Source organism: Panthera leo, chromosome B4 (genome assembly GCF_018350215.1).
Source record: "Panthera leo isolate Ple1 chromosome B4, P.leo_Ple1_pat1.1, whole genome shotgun sequence".
In the NCBI taxonomy this organism is placed as follows: domain Eukaryota; kingdom Metazoa; phylum Chordata; class Mammalia; order Carnivora; family Felidae; genus Panthera; species Panthera leo.
In genome coordinates this window covers 41,714,603-41,742,049 of record NC_056685.1, presented here as the reverse complement: position 1 = coordinate 41,742,049, position 27,447 = coordinate 41,714,603, and the positions used below count along the sequence as shown (strand labels likewise).

Genomic DNA, 27,447 nt, shown 5'->3' with positions numbered 1-27,447 from the left:
TGAATTTTGTAGGGACATGACTCAGTCCATCACATGCACCTAGTAAAGGAATTGCACCAATGTAGAATATGCTACCTTGAAGCTTCCCAGATCTATCCAGTTGTTTTTTGAAGTGATTGTTTTCATTTCCACTTTCGACAGTACAGGAATGCTCCCACCTATTACTCCAGGGTTTTATTAATTAGTATCTGATTAGACTGACCTGATCTGCATCTCTGCAGTCTGCCAGAGGGCAAACTGAATCTTCTTTTGAGAGAAATAATATCATCCAGAGCATCCAAAAATTTTAAAAACGGGGCTCCTGGGTGGCTCAGTTGGTTGAGCGTCCGACTTCGGCTGGGGTCATGATCTCACAGTTTGTGGGTTCGAGCCCCACATCGGGCTCTGTGCTAACAGCTCAGAGCCTGGAGCCTGCTTCAGATTCTGTCTCCCTCTCTCTGCCCTTCCCCCGCTCATGCTCTGTCTCTCTCTCTCTGTCAAAAATAAACATTAAAAAAAATTTTTAAACACAATATTCGGTATTTAAAAACAAACAAACAAACAAACAAAAACACCACCAGGCATACCAAGGGATAAGACCATACGTAAAAAAATGCCAAAGAATGAAAACCAAAGTGGACCCAGATACTGGGGTTATCAGTTAGGTATTTATCATAAATCATAAAGTAATTATGATTAATGAATTCAAGAAAAAAGCTGTCCAGGTAGAGAATTTCACCACAAAATGGGAAGCTATGAATAAAAATGAAATAGAAATTCTATGATAAATACAAAACTGAAATTAAGAATGCAATAGGTGGGGCGCCTGGGTGGCTCAGTCGGTTAAGCATCCTACCCTTGATCTCCGGTCGGGTCATAATCTCACAGTTCATGAGTTCAAGGCCGGCCTCAGCTGTTGGTGCAGAACCTGCTTGGGATTCTGTCTCTCCTTCTCTCTGCCCCTCCCCTACTGGTGCGCTCTCTCTCTCTCTCAAAATAAATAAATAAACTTAAAAAAAATAAGAAAGGGGGCACCTAGGTGGCTCAGTCGGTTAAGCATCTGACTACAGCTCAGGTCATGATCTCACAGTTCGTGGGTTCGAGCCCTGTGTCAGGCACTGTGCTGACAGCTCGGAGCCTGGAGCCTGCTTCTGATTCTGTATCTCCCTCTCTTTCTGCCCTTCCCCTGCTCACACTCTGTCTCTCTCTGTCTCTCAAAACTAAATAAATGTAAAAAAAAAAAATTGACAAAAAATAAGAAAGAATTCAATAGGTAAGTTTAAGAGCAAACTGAATAGAGCTCAAAAGAGAAAGAATGAGCTGTATGATAAACCAATAGATAATAATTAGACTTACGGAAAGCAAAAAAAAAAAAAAAAAAAAAAAAAAAAAAGATGACAATACAGCAAAACACAAGAGAAAAATAAAGTATGATAAAAAGTCTCTAATTAATGTAATCGGTGACAGCAGTTTCAAGCGAGATACAGCCTGTGTCTCCTGCTGATGACAACTAATACCTCTGAGCAAACATAAAAAACCAACCACTCACCTCAGACCCATCGGAATGGCTACTACTAAATAAATAAACAAGCAAATAGATAGAAAATAACAAGTGTTGGCAGACATGGAGAAAATGGAAACCAATGCATTGCTTATGGGAATGTAACATGATAGAGCCACTATGGAATATACTATGCTAGCTCCTCAAAAAATTTGAAACAGACCTACCGGATGCTCCAGCAATCCCCCTGCTGGGGATACGCCCAAAAGAACCAAAAGCAGGTCTCCGAGGGGTACTTGTACTCTCATGTTCATAGCAGCATTTTTCACAGCAACAAAAACATGGAAGTCACCCACGCTTTCATCAGCGGATGAATGGACCAGCAAACCGCGGTACGTAAATACAACAGAATGTAGTTCAGCCCTAAAAAGGAAGTAAACTCTGACGAGCTACAACATGGGTGACACTTGAGGACCCTGTGCTAAGTGAAGTCAACCATGAAAAGACATCCTATTTGATTCTGTTTCCATGAGGTACCTAGAGGAGTCCAAATCATGGCAACAGAAGACAGAATGGCGGTTACCAGGGGTGTGGGAGACCAGGAACAGGAAGTAATTGTTTAGTGGCTACAGAGTTTCAGTTTCCCAAGATGAAAAGACTTCTGGAGATAGATGGTGGTAATAGTTGCACAACTGTCTGGATGCACTTAATACCATTGAACTGTACATTCAAAAATGGTAAAGATGTCAAAAAGAAAAATTAAAAAAAAAAAACCACAAACAAACCTTAGGACTCTATGACTCTATAAAGTAAATAATAGATTGAGGAGGATTTTCTTTATTTTTTTAAGTTTTTATTTACTCATTTTGAGAGAGGGGGAGAGAAAGAGAGAGAGAGAACATATGTAAGTGAGGGAAGGGCAGAGAGAGAGGGGGTCGGGGAGAGGGAGAATCCCAAGCAGGTGCCCCTAACTTCTAGCCCACCTCTCTGGCCGGAGGACCAGGAAGGGAGAACCAGGGAGCATGGAGGAATCCTTTGGGGTTTTTCTTTTTTGCTCTCCTGCCCCTGCCCTTAAGGCAGTTTTAGGGCATATCTATGACAGTGTTATTGATTTCTAGTATTTATTTTTTAGTTTTTCTTGTCATTCCCTCTCTGCTTACATTATCCATACGCTCTTACAGGTTGTCCATGTTCCTCACTTGAGTCATTAGCATGTTAATCATAGTTGTTTTTTTTTTTAATTTTTTTAATATTTATTTATTGTTTTGAGAGACCGAGCATGGGGGCGGGCGGGGCAGAGAGAGAGGGAGACACAGAATCTGAAGCAGCCTCCATCTGAGCTGTCAGCACAGAGCCCGACCCGGGGCTCAAACCCAAGAACCCTGAGCCAAAGTCAGATGCTCAACCAACTGAGCCACCCAGACACCCCATAGTTATTTTAAATTCCTGGCCTAATCATTCTAATCTCTCTGCCACAATTTGAGTCTCATTCTGATGCTGGCTCTGTCTCTTCTTTTTTTTTAAGATTTGTTTTTTTTTTATTTTGAGAGAGGGAGAGAACATGAGCAGGGGAGAGGGGAAGAGAGAGAAGGAGAGAGTGAGAGGAGAGAGAGAGAGAGAGAAGAGAGAGAGAGAGATTGAGAGAGAGAGAGAGAGAGAGAGAGAGAGAGACTCAAGTGGGTTCCATGCTCGGCAAGGAGCCCGAAACAGGGCTCAATCCCATAGCCCTTTGCGATCATGACCTGAGCCAAAATCAAGAATCTGATGCATAACCAACTGAGCCACCCAGGCGCCCCTTGCTCAGTCTCTTCAAACAGTAGTTTTATTTTTCAGTGTACCTTGTAATCTTTTCTTGAGAGCCAGACGCGATGCGCTGGGTAAAAGGAATTGAGGTAAATAAGCCTTTAGGGTAAGGTTTGATGTTTATCTGGCTGGGAGTTACACTGTTTGCTATAAGCGATAGGTGCCAGAGGCTAAAATTTCCAGTGGTGTTTTTGTCTCCCATGTTGTCTTTGGGGTTCCCTAGTGACTTCTTCATTAATAATGTCTCAGATGTGCCGTTCTTTCTGTGGTAATCCCGTTAGTATATAGCGGCCCATTGATGTGGTGGTGAGGTGTTGGGGGAGTCGAAGCATTCTGCAGGCGTGTCGTTTGATCTCAATGTTTTGGTAAGCCGGTGCTCCCTGGCCGTGACCTTCACCTCTGTCTTCCCTTCTTAGGGGAAGGAGACAGGAAGGCCAGAAGGGGCTGAGGTTGAATATTCCCCTTCCCTCAGGTCTTTTAGGCTGTGGTAAAATCCCAGCCCTTCAGGCTTGGATTAAATAGTTTCCCTCGAGGGCAGACCTTGTGTAAGTAAGTGAGTAAATCAATCAAACATTCAGTCAGCCAAGCAACCAACCAGAATGCTCTGGGTGTCTTTCCAAATGGCCGCTTTTCTCTTTTTTTCCTGCTGGAATCGCAAGGGGATTTTTCTCCAGTCTTCACTGTGAGAACCTGGCACAGGTCCCAACGGTAAAACTCACAAAAGTGTGGGACCCCTGAGGTTTTTACATTCCAGTTGGTCCACACTGAGCCTCCAGCAATTTGCCCGTAGCGGCTGAGGCTGAGACGTTTCTTAACCGTTACTGGTCCCACAGAGCTTTCTGCTCTTGGGCTTCCGTTCCAGTAAGTTGTGCTCTGTCTCTGCCTGCCACTCTCTAATTTGGGGAGCAGCAGTTTGCCCGGTGACCTCAATTCTCCAGCAAATCTAAGAAAAGTTGCTGGTTTTCAGTTTGTTCAGCTTTTGTTCTTGCTGTGTGGCTAGGAATGATGGTTTCCAGGCTTCTTACACGCAAGATGGGAAACCGAAGTTCAGACGGTCACTCCTAATAGATCCAGTCACAGGCAGCCTTATTGAGTCACCAGATTTCTCCATCCGTGGACAATGTTCCATTGCTCTCAATTCTGCTATGAATGGGGCTGTGGTGTGTGTGTGTGTGTGTGTGTGTGTGTGTGTGTGTTACAGTTCTAGGCCTTTAAGATATTGGGAGCAAATCTGATCATCTAATTATAAATGCATTTTTAGTGATGATACCTCAATGGCTTACCCGTCTAAGTTTCATAATTAAATGTTTTCACTCAAAACAGTAACTGAGCTTGCTTTTCAAGGAATGTGATAACATTCCTTGCTCTATTGTATTTTCCCAGCTGCTCAAAGACTCCACCTGACAGCTCTTCCCTCCGCAGGGAGGTGGTCTCCTACTGGATAATACAGAGGAGCTGGCCTTCTGTTAGCGGCACCCGCACCCATGATCGTGAAGGTGCTGGCCACATCACACTGCTGGATGTTCCTCCTGCCTTGGAAACCACGAAACGACTGTGGGCTTCCAAAGCCCGCGCGGCAAGTTGAGAAGCTTTACTCAGCCACTGAAACGCAACACACACAGATCTACCCTCACAGAATTCAGCGTACCTCTTTTCTATGTTTATGGCTCACATCCTCAGTCTGTTCAGCACTCCAAGTTTCCTCCTGGAAAAGGTTACGGGTGATGAGACAGTTGTTCTAACAGAAAGAAAGCTTACAGAATGTATCAGGACTCTTTCTGAGCATTGGCTGAAGCTGTGGATAGTCTATCATTGAGGAGAAGGGTAATTAGATCTCAGCTTCCGATACGGCTCATTAATATCTTCTGTTCCTAGGATTTCCGCTTATTTTTATTACACAGAGTAGGATATTCACATTTTGTTCTCTTAAGTGCAACCCAGATTCGGTGCATTAATATTGCCTTTTGTTGTTTTAATCTCCAGGGCCTAGCACATGATACGCACTCAATATTTGTTAAGTGTAGGTGGCTTTGCCTGATGAGAAAACATCAGCGTAATAAACAAGCTCCGGAGATTTAGAGAAACATGCACTCATTACATGAAGATGTCATATATATGTGCACGTGTGTATATATATATATATGTGTGTGTGTATATATATACGTGTATATATGTGTACATATATATATATACACATATATATATACACGTGCACATATATATACACATAAATATAAATATAAATAATATAAATATATACACATATACATTTAAAAGTCAATTCTAAGACACCTACCAGTGCCAGAACAAGGAGAAAAAAAAGCCAACTGGGAGTTCTGTCATGAAAAGAGCAATGTTTTCTAAGTCCTAAGATCCTCGCTTATTAGAAATAGAACTCGCTGACAATTTTTGCTAAAATGTCAAGGAATCGGAAGGTTTCATGAGATCTGATCACTCACTGACTGCACCCAGAGAGTAGAGTGAATGGGCCAGGCACAATGGAGAAGGGAATTGAACTTGTAGAAGTCACAGCACTAGAAAGCACAATGCTTTACAAATAGCATTGAGAAAACATTCTAATTCCCAGCATGGGTAAACTAGCAATTCTGAAAAGATTGTTCCTGTGTAATCCAGAGTCAATTCTGAATGCTTTTCTTAAAGTTTATTTTACTTATTTTGAGAGGGGTGGGGTAGGGGTGGAGAGAATCCCAAGTAGGCTCCGTGCTACCTGCACAGAACCCGATGTGAGGCTCAATCTCAAGAACCACGAGATCATGACCTGAGCTGAAATCAAGAGTCGGGCACTCAACTGACTGGGCCACCCAGGCACCCCTGCATGTTTTTATGGAAATAAATACTAGGATGTGGATATAGGTCATCTCTCTTGATTTTTATTATAGAATATTCAGGTATCACTGGCACAAAACTATTCCAAATTTGACCCAAGCATCCAAGTGAATGAGCTTGCATTTCTTTTTTTTCCTCTCAAAAATATATTTAATTACCAAAATAAGAGGAAAATGTTAGAAAAGTCAGAGGCAAAGTACATGAAAACCATTTCAGTGGTAACTAGCCCAAATATAACACAGTAGTTACTCTTGTGAGTAATACTGGAACTTATTTGTATTTATGGTTGCAACCCCCTTCCTACTCATATGTCATTCCTTAGTTATTGATGATGATATTAATTTCTCTATCTGGAAAAGTTCAGTGAAAAGCTTAAACTAAAATATTCTTTAAACACAGGAGTGCTGGGGAAACTCACTCACTTAAGCATCTGACTCTTGATTTCAGTTCAGATCATGGTCTCATGGTTCGTGAGTTCAAGCCCCACATCAGGCTCCATGCTGACAGTGCAGAGCCTGCTTCAGATCTTCTGTCTCCCTCTCTCTCAGCCCCTCTCCTGTTCTCTCTCTCTCTCTCTCTCTCTTTGAAAGTAAATAAATAAACTTAAAAAATAAAATAAAATAAACATGTACCTTATAATATTTCCATCTATATGATGTAAAGAACAAAAGATTGTCTAGATTATTCTAAACAATTTTTTATAATTAGCAATTTGTATTAGCACAAATTATTCTTTGCAAAAAAATAAATGTTATTTTTAACACACTTAAAATTACGTTTCTATGTTAGAAAACATTTCCCTCAGCAATTCTGTTTATTTTTTTAAGTTTATTTATTTTGAGAGAGAGAGAGAGAGAAAGAGAGAGAGAACAGCTGGGGGAAGGGCAGAGAGGAAGGGGGACAGAGGATCCAAAGTGGGTTCTGTGCTGATAGCAGAGAGCCCAATGAGGGACTCGAACTCACAAACTATAAGATCATGACCTGAGCTGAAGTAGGACGCTTAACCAACTGAGTAATCCAGGCGTCCCTTTGTTTAGTTTATTATTGTGCCTAATCTATCAGTGTGCTAGGGCCACCATAACAAAATACCACGGACCAACGGGTTTAGACAACAGAAACGTATTTTCACACAGTTTTGTAGGCTAGAAGTCTGAGATAAAGGTGTCAGCGTGTTAACTTCTTCTAAAGCCTCTCCTTGGCCCATAGATGCCATCATCTCTCTGTGTCCTCACATGTTCACCTCTTGGTCTGTGGGCGTCTGTACCCTAATCTTCCTACTTTATAAGGATATCAGTCTTATTGGATTAGGGGCCACTAAATGACCTAATTTTACCTAAGTACCTCTTTAAATCCCTATCTCCAAATATAGGCACATTCTGAGGTACTGGGGGTTAGGACTTTGATATATGAATTTGCAGGGACATGATTCAGCCCATAACCCTTAGCACATCAGTTATCATATGAAACAAAGGGCCACCTTTGCCCTGTCTAAACCTTATTAATCATAAACTTAGCGTTATTAGAGTCCAAACTAAAGACTTTTTAAAGATTAATTTCCAGAAGCATGTCAAAAGCAAAACCACATACAGTTTTACCTTCCTCTTTCACTCTGAGGTTATTTAACTGTTTCTTGTCAAATAAGTTGTTTTTACGTTCTGGGACTCACTAAGGAGACAAGAAGAAAACGCTTAAGATCTGGGCATAGAACGTAATATTAGGATATAACATCAGAGAAATCTGTCCTAAGAATTTAGGAAATCTGACCAATTCTGTGTGTGTGTGTTCATGTGTGTGTGCGCGTGTGTGTGTGTGTATCCATATATTCAAGCAGCTTTATTTCGAATAGGAACTTATTGCCTCTTTTATAATTTCAGATCAGCTTCCAAATGTCTCGGAAAGAGACAGTAAATGTTGAGTGAAGAGGAAATCAACTTACCCTATGAAAAGCTGGTCCAAACAATAGTTACTGAGCAATAAAAGAACAGCTACATTGATAAAGACTGGTGACAATAAAAGTTAATTTTCATGTATCGCTGTTACGGACTTAATGTTTCTCACCCTCTCTTCCCACCCCACCATATTCATATATTGAAATCTTAACACCCAACATGGTGGCATTAGGGCCTTTGGGAAGGAATCACTGCCCTTATAAATGGGATCGCAGAGAGCTCTCTCACTCTCTTTTCACCGTGTGAGCCTACAGTGAGAAGTTGGCCATCCACACCCTGAAAGAAGGCCTTCACCAGAACCCCATCATATTCTGGCACTCTGATCTCAGACTTCCAGCCTCCAGGACTTGAAAAGTAAATTTCTCTCTTTATAAGCCACCCAGTCTATGGTATTCTGATATAGGAGTCTGAACTAAGACACCACTAAGACTTCTGTAATAAACTAAACAATTAGAAACATTATCTGAGAATGTGGAAAACACCATTTTCTTTTTTCTTTTTAAATGTTTATTTTTGAGAGAGAGAGAGAGTGTGTGTGTGTGTGTGTGAGCAGGGGAGGGACAGAGAAGGAGACACAGAATCTGAAGCAAGTTCCAGGCTTTTGAGCTGTCAACACAGGGCCCTATGTGGGGCTTGAACTCACAAACACGAGATCATGACCTGAGCCAAAGTTGGATGCCCAACCGACTGAGCCATCCAGGTGCCCCATGAAAACACCATTTTTAAAACTGAATATCAGAATCGTCATCTTTATTTTTATCCCTGTTTGATTTATTCATGATGCCTTTGGTCAATTGGCTTGCTTCTAGTTTAGCTTCCTTGGATATTGAACGTATCTGCCTTTCCATAGGAATTGTAACAAATTATAGCAATAAATACCTGTCTCAAAAGAAAAAGAATTTTGGAAAAATCAATAGGCTTCATGGAGCTCTTATAAGAGATGTAATAGAGAGAAAAGGAAGACCAGGTTATGATACAGGAAATTTTTATTTATTTATTTTTTAAATATAATTTATTGCCAAGTTGGCTAACATACATTGTATAGTGTGCTCTTGGCTTCGGGGTAGAATCCTGTGATTCATCACTTACATACAACACCCAGTGCTCATCCCAACAAGGGCCCTCCTCAATGCCCATCACCCATTTTCCCTTTTCCCTCCCCTTCCCATCAACCCTAAGTTTGTTCTCGCTATTTAAGAGTCTCTTATGGTTTGCCTCCCTCCCTCTCTGTTTGATCTATTTTTTTCCCTTCCCTTCCCCCATGGTCTTCTGTTAACTTTCTCAAGTTCCACATATGAGTGAGGACATATGATATTTGTCTTTCTCTAACTTATTTCACTTAATAATACCCTCCAGTTCCACCCACATTGCTGTAAATGGCTGGATTTCATTCTTTCTCATTGCCAAGTAATATTCCATTGTATATATAAACCACATCTTCTTTATCCATTCATTAGTTGATGGACACTTGGGCTCTTTCCATAATTTGGCTATTGTTGAAAGCGCTACTATAAACATTGGGGTACATGTGCCCCTATGCATCAGCACTCCTGTATCCTTTGGGTAAATTCCTAGTAGCGCTGAGTCATAGGGTAATGTTTAATTTTTTGAGGAAACTTCACACTGTTTTCCAGAGTGACTGCACTAGTTTGCATTCCCATCAGCAGTGCAAAAGAGATTCTCTTTCTCTGTATCCTCACCAACATCTGCTATTGCCTGAGTTATTAATTATAGCCATTCTGACTGGTGTGAGGTGGTATCTCAGTGTGGTTTTGATTTGTATTTCCCTGATGATGAGCGATATTGAGCATCTTTTCATGTGTCGGTTGGCCATCTGGATGTCTTCTTTGGAGAAGTGTCTATTCATGTCTTCTGCCCATTTCTTCACTGGATGATTTGTGTTTTGGGTGTTGAGTTTGGTAAGTTCTTTGTAGATTTTGGATACTCATGCTTTATCCGATATGTCGTTTGCAAATATCTTTTCCCATTCTGCCGGTTGCCTTGATAAGGGAAATTTTTAAATCTTTAAGCTCCCAAGAAACTTTTGTTCATTTAGGGTCTCTGCTCTCAAGGAGTCAGGGATTTTGTAAATCAGAACATTTGGTCCATGAATGCAATCAGAAAGAATAATTAGCCCTGTTCCAAGAGAAACTTGTTTTGTGAGCTTCTTTTCAAAAGAGAACAAGGCTTTGGTCCCTTAGATTTGATATAAATCCCAGGACCTATCCATGCATTATGTTTGCAGTAAATATTATGAGGAAATGTAGTAAAGTGTTTAAATATTAAAATTTAACCTTGACCTATTAAGATATGTTTAATTAATATTTTGTCCTTCACTAAAAAGTTTCCTGTATAAAAGTGCAGAGATATCCCTTTCTCTATTTATGGAAACTTCAGTTCTTTTATTAGAAAATGAATGCATGTTTCATAAAAATATGGAAAATATTAAAAAGACAATAATAAACACTAATAATTCTACCATTCTGAGATAATTACTGTTGATGTTTTAGAATGTTTCTGTCAGTCTTTTATTTATCTTTGTATGGAATATAAGTGAATGTATATTGTTCATCTGTGTAAAATAAAGATGCTTTGTTCTTATGACATTAGTTTTTTTTGAACTTCCATTAAGTCTAGCATAAATCATGTTGTACAGAAGTCATTTTTCCCTTGCTGTTTTTGATTTTCTCGTTGTTTTTCAATAGTTTGGCTTTGATAGGTCAAAGTGAGGATTTCTTCATACATTCCTCTTAATCTTGTCTCTTAATAGGATCAGATCATTAGTGGTCCACCATATTCCATACCTTCTTATAAATAATATGATTTTTAGTAGATGTGTCAGCTATAATTCTCAGCCTTTTTTATGTGGTGATGTGACTGGGGCTCTTCCAAGGAATGTGGGCCACCTCTGTGCATCGTACCCGCTCTTTCCCCTTCCATGAGTGAATACAGATGACTGACCACCAAACGGGTGGAGGAGTCACAAGATGGGATGAAGTCCCATTAACCAGCAGAATCAAATAAATCTGTTATGCAAGTGCAAAACAAATCAATTTTGTTTTTAAGCATTATACATTTTTTGGCTCTCTATGATCCAATAGTTTTCAGGTAAACTAACCAGTGAGTGAAAAAGGAGTGTCTGAGAAAGAGGAAGGATACAAGTCATTTATAGGGAAAGACCAAACAGGAAAAGGAATAGTGAACACGTGGCATGAAATTGAGTAAAGGACTACAGTGCTTTAATAGTAAAAACTATAGGGGCACCTGAGTGGCTCAGTTGGTTAAGCATCTGACTCAGTTTCAGCTCAGGTCATGATCTTGTAGTTCATGAGATCAAGCCCCGCATCGGGCTCTGTGTTGATGGTGCAGAGCCTGCTTGGGATTTTCTCTCTCCCTCTCTCTTTCTCTTTCTCTCTCTGTCCCTCCCCTACTCATGCTACACACTCTCTCTCTCAAAATAAATAAAGAAACTTAATATCTATCTATCATCTATCTATCTATTGGCACTGCTGGTGCCTAAGCCACATGTGAGGTAAAATGAGTCAGATTGTGGTGATATTTGTCTATTGTGTTAAGAATATTTTAAACTCTGGGCCAGCTGTTGTTGTGATATACTAAACAACATGAGCAGAAGAATATAAAGTTACAGTAAAGGCCGGGAAACTCTAACAAAGAAGCCAAAAAATATGGTGACTAGTGAACAAAGAAGTTTATTCTGTCTAAGGGAAATGTGCAGGGGCAAGAGGCGGCCTCTGCTGTATCTAGAATCATAGCTGGAAAAGCTGTTCTCTTTGCTCTAAACAGGGCTTTGGATTGAAGAAGATACCCAAAAAAATGGAAAAATATTCCATGCTCACGGATTGGAATAACAAATATTGTTAAAATGTCCTTACTACCCAAAGCAATCTACATATTCAATGCAATCCCTAACAAAATAACACCAGCATTCTTCACAGAGCCAGAACAAACAATCCTAAAATTTGTATGGACCCAAAAAAATACCCTGAATAGCCAAAGCAATCTTGAAAATGAAAACCAAAGCTGGGGGCATCACAGTCTCGGACTTAAAGATGTATAACAAAGCTCTAATCATCAAGACAGTATGGTGCTGGCACAAGAACAGACACTCAGATCAATGGAACAGAATACAGAACCCAGAAATTAACCCACAAAAGGTATGGCCAATTAATCTTTGACAAAGCAGGAAAGAATATCCAATGGAATAAAGACAAATTTGTCTCTTCAGCAAATGGTGCTGGGAAAACTGGACAGCGACATGCAGAAGAATGAACCAGGACCACTTTCTTACACCACACACAAAAATAAACTCAAAATGGATGAAAGACCTAAACCTAAGACAGGAAGCCATCAAAATCCTTGAGGAGAAAGCAGGCAAAAACCTCTTTGACCTCAGCTGCAGCAACTTCTTACTCAACACATCTCCAGAGGCAAGGGAAACAAAAGCAAAAATGAACTATTGGGACCTCATCAAGATAAAAAGCTTTTGCACAGTGAAGGAAACAATCAGCAAAATTTAAAGGCAACTGACAGAATGGGAAAAGATATTTACAAATGACATATTGGATAAAGGGTTAGTATCCAAAATCTATAAATAACTTATCAAACTCAATACCCAAATAAACAAATAATCCAGTGAAGAAATGGGCAAAAGACATGAATAGACACTTCTCCAAATAAAACATCCAGATGGCCAACCGACACGTGAAAAAATTCTCAACATCACTCATCATCAGGGAAATACAAATCAAAACCACAATGAGATGCCACCTCACCCCTGTCAGAATGGCTAACATTAACAACTTGGGCAACAAAAGATGCTGGCAAGGGTGCGGAGAAAGAGGGTCTCTTTTGCACTGCTGGTGAGAATGCAAACTGGTGCAGCCACTCTGGAAAACAGTATGGAGGTTCCTCAAAAGATTAAAAATAGAACTACCCTACGACCCAGCAATTGCACTATTAGGTATTTATCCAGGGATAAATAAGGTACAGGTGTGCTGTTTCAAAGGGCCACATGCACCCCAATGTTTATTGCAGCGCTATCGACAATAGCCAAAGTATGGAAAGAGCCCAAGTGTGCATCGATGGATGAATGGATAAGGAAGATGTAATACATATATATATATATGTGTATATATATATATATATATGTGTATATATATATATATATATATATATATATATATATACACACACACATATATATGTGTGTGTGTGTGTGTGTAGTATATTATATATGTATAGTATATGTATGTAGTATATATATATGTATATACAATATAGTTACATATATATACACAATGCAGTATTGCTCGGCAATCAAAATGATAAAATCTTGCCATTTGCAACTACATGGATGGAACTAGAAAGTATTATGCTAAGCAACATTAGTCAGAGAAAGACAAAGATCATATGACTTCACTCATATGAGAATTTAAGATACAAAACAGACGAACATAAGGGAAGGGAAGCAAAAATAATATAAAAACAAGGAGGGGGACAAACCATAAGAGACTCTTAAATACAGAGAACAAGCTGAGGGTTGCTGGAGGGGTTTTAGGAGGGGGGTTGAGCTAAATGGGCAAGGGGCATTAAGGAAGACACTTGTTGGGATGAGCACTGGGTGTTATACACAGGGGATGAATCCCTGAAATCTACTCCTGAAATCGTTATTGCACTATATGCTAAGTAACTTGGATATTAATTAATTAATTAATTAATTAATTAATTAAACAGGGCTTCTAAGGTGACCTCAGTTGGTTCCATTTCCAAGTCAAGGACAGAGAAAACATTTCCCATTTAGCCAATGACATGGATTCAGCATGGATCATTTGTTAGCATTCTACTGGTTCAGTCACTACAGCAACAGCTACTACCACCTGCTATAGCTACTACTTGCTTCCAGGGAAGTTAAGAGACATAGCCTCTTGCTGAAAAGCCATGTGCCCAGGAAGAAGAAAAACACAGATTCGGGGAGCGAGCAAAGAACCTTTGTTCCATGTGCTTCTTAACATGCGCCTCTTCAAAATGAGAGAGATTACACCAGGGAATCTTCATTCTTTTTTAGTATGGAAGTTGATCCAATGAATGCCACAGTAAAGAGCACTAAGATAGTTGAGGAAGAGCCAACAGAGACCTTTATGCAGAGAAAGAACATGTTAAAACATGATTTTTAGGCTAAATGGGATGAAATGTGGAACATAGCATGAAAAGGGGACGGATTAGCTCCATAGTCTGAATTGTGACGCAGTTATAATTGCACAGAAGAAAAATATGATGCTCTGGGGGGGGCCATAAAGCTTAAGGAAGAATAAGAAAAGCCACAGAAGTTCCTCCCACACACATCTGTGAAACAATATTCCATTGTAGGATGGGGGAGGAGCATGGCACTTGTGCAAGAAAATGTTGTAATCTGGACAAAACACTTCAGAATATTTACATGATTTGTGAAATCATTTTGGGTGGAGGGAGGAAAGGCTCAGCTCTGGTCCTGGAATCAGTGTCTGCTTATTCTGGTAAGAATCATGAGCATCTCTTTACCTACGACAGTGAAACCACATGTTGCACTGAGAAAGGAAATAGCACAGGTCACTCACATAGGACAACAGAAGTGTGCTTGGGATTTTGATGTATTAAAAGAAATGTGGGGGGGGGGGGTGCCTGGGTGGCTCAGTTGAGCATCTGACTCGTGATTTTGGTTCAGGTCACTGGATCGAGCCCCACATTGGGCTCTTCAATGAAAGTGGAGCCTGCTTGGGATGCTCTCAATCCCTCTGCCCCTCTCCCCAACTCACATGCTCTCTCTCTCTCTCTAAAAAAAGTTTTTTTAATTAAAAAAAAAAAGAAATGAAATGAAAGAGGATAGATGTTCAGTAAAGAATTCCTTAAAGCATAGCGCTTTTCTGAGAATATCAAAATGTTTATTATCAATTTTCATTTCCGCACACACAGATAATGAGGGTCTCAGAAGCCGTTTCCTGTTGGAGACAGCACATCACAGAGGATCCCTTACAGGTAAAGCCACTCTCAAACTGATGTTACGAGGCCGACTTCCTGGGTTCTGTCTCCTACCACCTTCACAATGAGTGAGTGATCTTGTCTCATCCTGGCTTCCGCCCCTCTCAGAGCTTCTCTCCCAGGTAGCTGAAGAGGATGGCCTGAAACAGAAAGAATGCTCTTTGGCTAAAGCTTAATGCAGCAAAATGACAGAACCCTCTTTAAGCAGATCCAATTTCAAGAGACACAGACTGCAAATATTTCAGAACATCAATAAATATCTCTCAGCCTTTATATCAGGGTAGAGTTATGTGGCTCACGGGCCATAGTCTGGTAAATACTTACAAGAGATTATAGCCAGACAACCACTGTGTGCAGAACTGTCTCCCTGTCTACATAATCAGTAAGGACATGAGGGCAAAGAGGCAAACATTTCATTTTGCAAAATATGAATAAATTCACAAGGAATGGAAGGTAGGAAAATGCAGCTCCAACCATCATGCCTGTCCTAATTTTCCAAAATCTCCATGTGGATAACCCCAGCCTTGTTTATCCCCAAATAAATAGGAGTGATTACTTGAGCTTCATGAATAAGTTTACCAAAAACCATGCAACTCTCATCTTACCCATTCTGTAATTGGAAAGATTAGAGCTTATATTTTCTGTGGTTCCTTCTAGATCTAACTGCCTATGTGTATGTCTACTGTTCTCCTAAAATCTGATATCTAACTCATTGAAACTCCATATCTATCAGGAAAGTCTTAATCGGAATTACTAGGGTCAACAATCACCAAAAGTCAAACATGTCACAAATGTGCCAATATTTTAAAATTTGAACAGATTACCCACAATTCATCACACCTAGAGTGAGTACAAATGAATCATGACATTCTGAGGAACTAACATTTGAATTTAGGGATGTGTACATCAATGACTGAGAATGTAGGAGAGAGAGACTCAGCCTCTGTGAGGATAAAGGGGAATGACAGAAATGCCTTGCAAAGGACACAGCTGATGTGTAGGAGAGAGAGGAACCCACTTGGTTTCTGAACTCTCAGAAAAGATAGTTATTCTAACTTCAACTTTCCTTGGCCGCTCACAAGAGGCCCCGGATGATCAAGCTGTGTCTCTTCACCCCTCCATGAAGGCGATACCCCTCTCACCCATGGCTGCAATAGGAAAAGTTCTAGACAGAGGCACCCATTTGACTCTTTTGAAATTATCACTTGAGATATTGTTGTTCTGACTTTGGGCTCTTATGGGCAAATGGGTCTCAAGAACAGTAGCAGAGTGGTAGAGTGGAGCATGAATTGGGGAAATGGAGACATTTATACAAATGACTAAGAACTACAGTGATTTATTGTGAAATTTGGGGCTACTCAACTTCTTCAACTACCATACTACATTATATATTCTCATGTATATAATGGCAATGTTGTGATAGATGGCAATGTTGTGTGGTTGCTTACAATTAAAATTACCATATATTTTGGTTATGTTGGGGGTGTGGCAGATACAAATACATGGTCTCCCACTCTTCCCTTGAGTTAACAAAAACATTCTCAAATCCAAATACTTCCTTCAGCCCAAAATGTATTTCCCACCTGTTTTACTTACCTCACAGCAACACAATAACCTTTTATGTACCAGACATTTCAATTTTATGAGAGGAAACCTTGGTCAAGGTATTGGTGGGACATGTAACATTCATATCGAGGGTGGGAGATGGTGGGCACAGAGAACCCAAGAATCTGGTGCTTTCTCTCCCCATGATGCCATGAAGGGCCATAGAATAGCACAAAGGAGGGAAGAACTGACCCTACGTCGAGAGGCAAGTCACCTCATATACATAGTCTATGGAAGTTACTAGTTAACAGATGATGAGAATGATTTTCAATCTTTCTTTGAAAGTCTCGTCTCTATAGATGAGAGGATCCTGGGATCCTTCTATCTTTATTCCTATTTCAAAACCAAATTTATAACCACTGCCTGGTTATAAATCGTTCCTTTCCTTTCACCCTCTAGCATGTTAATATGGAAATTTCATCACTGAGTCAGTTGAAAGGGACCTTTAACAATAGAAAGAGAAACATCACAGAAATAGACAAAAAGGAGAAATGTTTCCACTCATAGGAATTAATGAGAGCTCAGAAGAAAAAGTCAGTTTGATACATTTTCTCCCCAGAAAGAAGGCTCAGAGGACTTAGGTTTACCTGAGACAAAGGGGAGGTCATTTACAGAGCCTATGGGGACTGTCTCACTAAGACCAGATTTCTGCACATCTAAACTGCCTAGCATATGGGCTTTGGAACTCACCAGAGCTGCCAGGTTTTTGTACAGAAGAACCTAGAGGTGAGGGCAAAGAATACTCACCTGGCCTTTCCAGATGGTCCATCTTTAAAATTTCGTCATCTTTATCATTACACACAGCATTACACAGGGACCATCTGTACCTGAGCAGGACTAAGACAAAGTTCCCTGGATCAGAGACAAATACTTGGAAACTCCCTCATGGGTCCCCAGATTCTATAGGGTTTTTCATATTCTTATACCTGGTCATTAACCTCAGCTCAGTCAGGGCCCCAAATACTTCCTCAGACTCCACAGGCATACCGAGAACAGACTTCCTAGCCTGATCCTGACCTCTGTCCCTAGGTATTTCTATCATACAAGAAAGTATGATTTTTTAAGAACTCTTAGCCCAGGGACATTGAAGGATTTAAGGCACAGGGATGAGGAACTGTTTTCCCAGATCATGTGTTAAGGGACATATTTTCAAATACCTCATATTTTAATGGATCCCTCCCCTCCTCTTCCAGGCCCCACATTAAGACTCACATTTCCTTATGTGTTCATCAACCTCACCGAAGAAGGGAAAAAAATGAGAAAAAGACAATAAAAAGAACGGTGATGGTAAATAGGATGTATAACCAAAAGGCCACATTTAGGGGTAAGCAGAGAGAGAGGGAGACAAAGAATCAGAAGCAGGCTCCAGGCTCTGAGCTGTCAGCACAAAGCCCGACGTGGGGTTCAAACCCACGAACCATGAGATCATAACCAGAGCCGAAGTCGGACGCTTAACCGACTGAGCCACTCAGGGGCCCCAGGAAGAAAACTATCTTAAATCTCAGTTTAAGTCCCGGAGGTTGGGTTACAGGTATATTTGTTAATAAATACATCAGGCTTCTCACCCCTCAGGGAACGTTTTGGAAGAGCAACAGTTTTCTGGGAAGGACATTAGGACTAGAACCTTCATGTCACACATGAAATATATTGGTTTAAGGAACCAAGATTTGGGGAAAATAAATGGAAAGCAATTGGGATTGTAGTGTGCTTTTAGAAAGGTAAGGAAGAAGATGGTTTCCAACTTGGCACTGATTTCAAAAGGGTGGGATCTCAGCTTGAGCCAGGTTAAGCCCTCCTGACCCAGCACTCTGAAGAATCCCTGTGAAGAACAGGAAATGAAGTAATGAGAGAAGTATTGCCACATACATTACAGTGTACTAGAATCACTAGGATTCTCTGGAAGATAAGCAGAGAGCTCCCCTGTGCACTGACTGGGCAACTGAGCTGTATTACCTCTTACAAATTCCTCACTATCCCCACTGTCTTGTATGCTCTCCCTCAACAGCAGGGGCTGGAAGACTGAGAACTACATTTCCCGCAAACCTGTACGGGTGGAATCTGGGCCAGGTTGCACTGTGCTGGGTTCTCCTGTCTGTGGGAGATTTTGTTTTGTAGGGGCCTTTGCACTTGCCCTGAAATTTGCTAGACTTGGTTTTGCAACACGGTGCAGTGGTTTCCTGAGGTTTTTGAAACTTCATGATGAGGAATTTGTAAGCATATAATTTCCCATAGTAAACCACTTCCTGCTTTAAATACCTAGAGGGCTGTTTGATGTCTAATTTTAGAGCCCTGGGTCTCCTTAAATTCATTCAACCTGGAGAAGGATTATGTTTGGGGGAGCAGGGCAATAGGGCCTCAGAGTTGTATTCTGTCATTCCAAAGTAGTGAAACATGAAGAATGAAACATTTGCAAGAAATTTGTTGGGTTGGTAGACAGAAAAAAAGAGAAAGTAAAAGAAATTACGCTGAGTAGGAAATAATCAGAAATTTAGAAAACCGAGGGGGGTGGGGAAGATGGCAGCATAGGAGGGCGCTGGGCTCACCTCGTCCTGCTGATTACTTAGATTCCACCCACACCTGCCTAAATAACCCAGAAAACTGCCAGAAGACTAGCAGAACAGACTCTCCAGAGCCAAGCATAGACAAGAGGCCCACAGAAGAGGACCCACCTCAGCTAATATGCCAGATCCCATCAAGACAGCACCACAAGCCTGGCAGTGTACAAGTAGCCTGGACAGGGGCCACACCACTCAACAGTGAGTCCTGCCCCTGGGAGAGGGGAAGATAAGGTACACACCAGTCTGACTGTGGCCCCAGCAGTGGGCTGGGGACAGACATTGCATGACTGCAGCCCCACCCACCAACACAAGTTACTCCAGACAGCACAGGGGAAGTGCCCTGCAGTTCCACGCCACCCCAGGGACTCCCCAAAATGATGAAACAGAAGAACTCTCCTCAAAAAAACTCCAGGAAGTAGCGACAGCTAACTAATTGATCAAAAACGATTTAAGCAATATAATGGAACAAGAATTTAGAATAATAGTCATAAAATTAATCGCTGGGCTTGAAAAAAGTATAGAGGACAGCAGAGAATCTATTGCTACAGAGATCAAGGGACTAAGAAATAGTCACGAGGAGCTAAAAAATGCTATACATGAGGTGCAAAATAAAATGGAGACAACCACAGCTCGGATTGAAGAGGCAGAGGAGAGAATAGGTGAATTAGAAGATAAAATTATGGAAAAAGAGGAAGCTGAGAAAAAGAAAGATAAAAAAAATCCAGGAATATGAGGGGAGAATTAGAGAACTAAGTGATGCAATCAAACAGAACAATATCTGTATAATAGGAATTCCAGAAGAGGAGAAGAAAGAGAAAGGGGCTGAAGGTGTACTTGAACAAATCGTAGTTGAGAACTTCCCTGCTCTGGGGAGGGAAAAAGGCATTGAAATCCAAGAGGCACAGAGAACTCCCTTCAGACGTAACTTGAATCGATCTTCTGCATGACATATCATAGTGAAACTGCACGACATACAAGGATAAAGAGAAAATTCTGAAAGCAGCTAGGGATAAACATGCTCTAACTTATAACGGGAGACCCATAAGACTAGCGGCAGACCTATTTACTGAAACTTGGCAGACCAGAAAGAAATGGCAGGAAATATTCAATGTGATGAACAGAAAAAATATGCAGCCGAGAATTCTTTATCCAACAAGTCTGTCATTTAGAAGAGAAGGAGAGATAAAGGTCTTTCCAAACAAAAACTGAAGAAATTCATCACCACTAAACCAGCCCTACAAGAGATCCTAAGGGGGATCCTGTGAGACAAAGTATCAGAGACATCGCTACAAGCATGAAACCTACAGACATCCCAATGACTCTAAACCCATAACTTTCTATAATAACACTGAATGTAAATGGACTAAATGCTCCAACCAAAAGGCATAGGGTATCAGAATCGATAAAAAAACAAGACCCATCTGTTTGCTGTCTACAAGAGACTCATTTTAGACCTGAGGACACCTTCAGATTGAAAGTGAGGGGATGGAGAACTATCTATCATGCTACTGGAAGTCAAAAGAAAGCTGGAGTAGCCATACTTATAACAGACAAACTAGACTTTAAATTAAAGGCTGTAACAAGAGATGAAGAAGGGCATTATATAATAATTACAGGGTCTATCCATCAGGAAGAGCTAACAATTATAAATGTCTATGCGCCGAATATGGGAGCCCCCAAATATATAAAACAATTACTCACAAACATAAGCAACCTTATTGATAAGAATGTGGTAATTGCAGGGGACTTTAATACTCCACTTACAACAACAGATAGATCATCTACACACAGGATCAATAAAGAAACAAGGTCCCTGAGTGATACATTGGATCAGATGGACTTGACAGATATACTTAGAACTCTGCATCCCAAAGCAACAGAATATACTTTCTTCTCAAATGCACATGGAACATTCTCCAAGATAGATCACATACTGGGTCACAAAACAGCCCTTCATAAGTATAAAAGAATTGAGATCATACCATGCACACTTTCAGACCACAATGCTATGAAACTTGAAATCAACCACAGGAAAAAGTCTGGAAAACCTCCAAAAGCATGGAGGTTAAAGAACAGCCTACTAAAGAATGAATGGGTCAACCAGGCAATTAGAGAAGAAATTAAAAAATATATGGAAACAAATGAAGATGAAAATACAACAATCCAAATGCTTGGGGATGCAGCAAAGGCAGTCCTGAGAGGAAAATACATTGCAATCCAAGCCCATCTCAAGAGACAAGAAAAATCCCAAATACAAAATCTAACAGCACACCTAAAGGAACTAGAAGAAGAACAGCAAAGACACCCCAAACCCAGAAGAAGAAGAGAAATAATAAAGATCAGAGCAGAAATAGACAATATAGAATGTAAAAAAAACTGTAGAGCAGATCATTGAAACCAAAAGTTGGTTTTTTGAAGAAATTTAGAAAACCGAAATAGGAAAGACATGCACAAACCCAGAGATGAAGATGAGAAAAATTATTTAAAACTTTCTAGGGGCACCTGGGGGGCTCAGTTGGTTAACCATCCGACTTCAGCTCAGGTCATGATCTCACCGTTTGTGAGTTCGAGCCCCGTGTCGGGCTCTCTGCTGTTAGCACAGAGCCTGCTTTGGTTCCTCTGTCTCTCTCTCTCTCTCTCTGCCCCTCCCCTGCTCTCACTCTCTCTCTCTCAAAAATAAAATTAACATTAAAAAAAACTTTTTAAAATAATCAATATTAAAAAAAGAATCAATAAAAAGAGAACAAGAAAATGGAAAATGGAAAAAGAGAAATGTGCCCCCAGAAACTGCAGGAGCACTTTTGAAGAAAAAAAGATACACAGACATACCAAGAGACAACGCTCCATGCAAAGAAACAGATGCAGACACACACACACAAAAACAATATCCCATGGCCATTTTGAATAGCATCTTAATAGGCAGCCATACAGTTTTGTGAGCATCAAAGTGAATTGAAATTTAACAGTTCTTTCTCAAAAGTTATTTTAGGGGCGCCTGGGTGGCCCGATTGGTTGAGCGTCTGACTTCGGATCAGGTCATGATCTCACAGCTCGTGAGTTCGAACCCCGCGTCGGGCTCTGTGCTGACAGTTCAGAGCCTGGAGCCTGCTTTGGATTCTGGGTCTCCCTCTCTCTCTACCCCTCCTCTGCTCATGCTCTGTCTCTCTCTGTCTCAAAAATAAATAAACATTAAAACAAATGTTTTTAACTTATTGTAATTATTATACAATGAAGGGACTTTTCCAGACAATTTTAACATTGAATGCAATGCGGAAATCTGTCACATAACTGTTCTGACAGGTAGTGCCAGACTTTTCTTTAGAATTTCTTTTTTTTTTTAAGTATGAAATTTATTGTCAAGTTGGTTTCCATACAACACCCAGTGCTCCTCCCAACAGGTGCCCTCCTCAATGCCCCTCACCCACCCTCCCCTCCCCCACAGCCCCCATCAACCCTCAGTTTGTTCTCAGTTTTTAAGAGTCTCTTATGGTAGTCTCTTTCATCTCACAACAACTTATTCCGAATCTCCAAGCTAGATATCACTGCCCTCTTTTTCCCTCCCTCCCCTTTTCCTTTCCTTCTCTCCCCCTTCCTCCTTCTCTCTCTCCACAATCGCTTATATACCTCTCCAACTAGAGGTTTCCACACAGATGCTTTAATGACCCATCATGACAAAAATATTGCACTTGGTTAAAAGAGGCGAACAGAGAGGAAGAGCTGGTAAGTAGACATATGTGGTAGGTAAGAATGAGTGAGAATCATGTGGAGGAACTTCCATGAAAACGGTTCCATTGGTAATGAAGCAGCAGCCTTTGGGGGGCCATGACGCTTTGGGTAGAAAGAGGAAATCTATACCAATCTATACCAATCCCTTCCCTATGCGTCTGACTTCATGAAACTATATTCTACGCTAAGATGTGAAAGGAGCCTGGCACTTATATAAGACAACAATCTAGACAGAACATTTTAGAACGTTCCGATGAATTAGCTGTGTGATCATCTTGGGTGGGGAGGAGGAGGACTCAGCTGTGGTCCTGGATTAAGTGTTTGCTTTTCTTCCCCTGAAAGAATGACTCTACATGTTGTTTAGGAGAATAAGAGAATGTAAGTCATTCACCTAGGATTTTGCCTGAAAATGGGAAATGTGAGATTTGGATTGACTATAAGCAACGGAGGGTAAGTTCGACAAAAAAATTCCTGGCAACATAGAACTTTTCTGAGAGTCTCAAAATATTTATTATCTCTCTCTCTCTCTCTCTTTTTTTTTTTTCCAGTATAAACATACATAATGAGGGACTCAGAAGCCCTCTCATGTCTGGAATACGATGTCACAGGTGATTCCTTACAGGCTCAGCCACTCTCAAACTGATGGCCCAGGGGTGCAGATGTCAGCCTCAGAATCCCTTGCTACCCTCACAAGTAGAGAGGGATCTTTTCTCATCCTGTCTTCCTTCCTTCCCAGAACGTCTCTCCTTGGAGACTCCAGAGGACAGCCTGAAACAGGAAGAAAATTGTTTGATTGTAACTGTGACCCAGCAGAATGGTGGTACCCATTTGGGACAGCAGACACAATGAAACAGAGGCAGATCATAAAATTTTCTGTACATCATTAAACACTCAGCAAAATCCTGTCGGGACAGGATTATATGACTCTCGACCTATAGTCTGGGAAATAGTTGTCACAAGAGACTATTGTTTCTCAAGATGAATGTATAAGAAATGTTTTAATCTCTAAAGCATTTGTTCCTCAATGGCCAACCCTTTCTTGTGACTTTGTCCTGATTCTACCTATGAAGATAACCCCACCCTTTATAATAATAAAGCTATATAATGTTACTGTTATAGAATCGTTATATTGTTATAATAATTATATAATGGGAGTTGTCAGTTGTCGAATGAGCCGTGAAAGTCAATCCTCACCAAATAGCCCACAACTTTCACCTTCCATAGCAGAGAGAAGACAGAAGTTTAACATGTAACATTCCTATTGAGGGGGTGATATGAGGGACACAAAGAACTCAGGGATGTCTAAGTTCAAGGACCAAAAACGCAAGAATCTGGTGTGTTATCTCCCTGTGATGTCACAAGGGAGTCACAGAAAAGCATAAAGAAAGCTAGAGCTGACCTTACCTAGAGAGGCACGCACACAATTTTCAGGAATTATGGTCACCTGGTGGTCAGAATGTCCCCCTGAACAGTGGACTTTCAGTCTCCTCGGGCTATTTGTATGATGATCTATCCCTACAAGGTCCTTCTGCACTTATCCCTATCACAAAGGCAACTTTATAACAGGTGCCTGGACAAGAGTCACCTAATTTTTTTTTAATGTTTATTTATTTTTGAGACACAGAGAGACAGAGCATGAACGAGGGAGGGTCAGAGAGAAAGGGAGACACAGAATCGGAAGCAGACTCCAGGCTCCAAGCTCTCAGCACAGAGTCTGACGTGGGGCTCGAACTCACTGACCGTGAGATCATGACCTGAGCCGAAGGCAGACGCTCAACCGACTGAGCCACCCAGGCGCCCAGCCTAATTTTTTTTTTTTTTTTTTTAATGGTAGCTTCGTCAATGAAACTATCAGGAGAAACATCACAAGTATAGATGAGTAAAGAGAAACTTTTCCACCTACAGGAGACCCTAGATTCTGAAGTCAGTGAGGGCTCAGAACCAAACTTCTGCTTGAAAAGTGTTCTCCCTAGAGAGAAGACTCAGAATTCCTAGGCTAAACAGAGTGTGAGGGGGCTGTCTCGCAAAGACTAGATTTGGATGTGGAGTTCTCGGCCATCTAGCACATTGACCATGAAAGTTACTAGAGCTGACAGCTTACGGGCACAATGAGCCCATGGAGAAGTGAAGGGCAAAGAATACTCACCTGGCCTTCTCAGATGGTCCATCTTTATCTCATTTCCTTTATCCTTACGCACAGCATTATGCAGAGAACACCTGCATCTAAGCAAGACTAACACGAAGCATGGTGGGTCAGAGACCATCATCTGAAAATTCCTTCATCTGTCGCCAGATTACACAGAGTTTCCTGTGAACTTATACCTGGGCCTTACATCAACTCAGGCAGGGCCCTAGATACCTCCTCATGCTTTATACGTGTACCACAGATGGGCTTCCTAGTCCAGTCCTGGCCTGTGTCCCCCAGATACTTCTAGCACCTGTAAGATTAGGATTTCTAAGACGTTTAGCCCTGCGTCATTAAGACCTTGAAGTTCAGAGAACAGCAAACATTGTTTCCATGTCCCCCGCCTTACAGTGTGTACCTTCTCACTCCACACACACATTCTCTCATTCAGCTCCCCTGTGTCCTAAGGCCGAGGGGAAATATACTCACATTTCTTTATATATTGGTCAATCTCAAGTAAAAAGGGAGAGAACATGACAAAGAGAAAAAATACAAAAAGCATAGCAAACAGGGCGTAGAGCCAAGGAACACCATTTGGGAGTAAATTGGCCCCGGGTTCAACTCCCGCCATTGAGATCTGAGAGAAGACACGGAGTTCTCTGCCCCAGGCTGTCTCACCTCCTAGGTGATCCAGGTGATGAGGTCACAGCCTCAGGCACAATGGGAGGGGTGAAGATCTGGATGGGGATTGGCCAAGCCTCATTCTATACATGCTGTATAGAAACAAGGAATCTCAGGGAGCTTAGAAGCCACAGCTCTATTGAACCAAAAATACTAGACTATCAGGCCAAAGCGGCAAGAAGGTAGATTGTTCCAGAGATATGCAGAGTGTTCAGTTAACTGCACCGGAACCGGATCCATTCACGAAATGAAGGAACTGTTTTCCTAGACTTCACAGTCCCAGAGCTAGTCTTTGTCAGCAGAATGATGTCTAAGTTGAAAGACCAAATTTTCCTGAGGAGAGAGTTCAGATCCTTCCCTAGAAGCTCGGAAATAGCTTGTCTTTGTGTGCGCATCATGTCAGGACTGTGTGTCACATAGATCATGGGAACTTCTCCCCAGTCATGTCAATGGGGAGGGAAGAGTTTATTTTCTTCTTTTTTTTTTTACTGTTTATTTTTTAAGAGAGAGCATGAGCAGGGGAGGGACAGAGAGAGCGGGGGAGGAACAGTGGATCCAAAACAGGATCTGTGCTAACAGCACAGAGCCCGATGCAGGGCTCGAACTCTCTCCAACCGTGAGATCATGACCTCAGCCGAAGTCGGGAGCACAACCGACTAAGCCACCCAGGTGCCCCAGGAAGAGTTTATTTTCTTTTTTTATTAATGTTTTTTCTTTATTTATTTTTGAGACAGAGAGAGACAGAGCGTGAACGGGGGAGGGTCAGAGAGAGAGGGAGACACAGAATCTGAAATGGGCTCCAGGCTCTGAGCTGTCAGCACAGAGTCCGACGCGGGACTCGAACTCACGAATTGGACGCTTAACCAACTGAGCCACCCAGGCGCCCCAGAAGAGTTTATTTTCTAAGATGGGGGTTATGTTCTTTTAAATGAAACAGAACATTAGGCAGGAGTGTTGCTCCGAATATCGCCGTTCTTTTCCTATCTTTTAATTCCTAACCTACTACACAAACCCATCTAACACGTTTCGAAGAAGAACTTCGATCAATCGATTCTCCCTGGTTCAAAAGAGCACTTGACACTTGTCTTATGCTTCAAGCTACTTTCCCCAGAGATTCCCCGCCCACAGGCAGCACCCTGTCAGCACCCGCCACAGGCAGCACCACTCCCACTGCCCACAGGCATCCCAGTCCCCGGTCTGAACTCGACCTTCTCTAACGTCACCTGGCCACAGCCGCTGACCAAGTGCCAATGTGCCTCCACCGTCTTTGCCAGCTGCCAACACTTGTTATGGACCGTCTCCGGGAGTCTTCGTGCCTAATCTCTCTCTGCCACGAATACGGGCTTCCTCCCAAAGTCCACAAACGCCCTCTTGCTCACCCAGAACATCAAGGAGAAGTCGCTGACACCATCCCACTGCCTAAGAACAAAAACAGTGCCCAGTGCTGTCTTATGACAGGAACCCCCAGGCCTAAATCCTGCCCTCTAGGGGCTTCTCGTCCAGCTGAGGAAAGAACACCCCAGGTGGAAAGGGGGTGGGGGTCATTGTGGGAAAACTGGGGAGTTCTTTATGGAACATGAGAGGAGAAAAATCTAGTAAATAAATGGAACTAAAAGGAAATGATCTCCTGAGAGTCAA

The 27,447-nt window shown here is 41.4% G+C and overlaps 1 protein-coding gene across 1 annotated transcript in view; it reads left to right on the top strand.

Moving 5' to 3' along the window:
- The window catches only part of CD163 (CD163 molecule), a 137,874-nt gene that overhangs the window by 82,064 nt on the left and 28,363 nt on the right, over positions 1-27,447 (top strand). Inside the window, 2 exon segments of the mRNA XM_042948270.1 lie at positions 10,201-10,217; positions 20,793-20,808. Of these exon segments, the coding sequence (XP_042804204.1) occupies positions 10,201-10,217; positions 20,793-20,808 (33 nt within the window).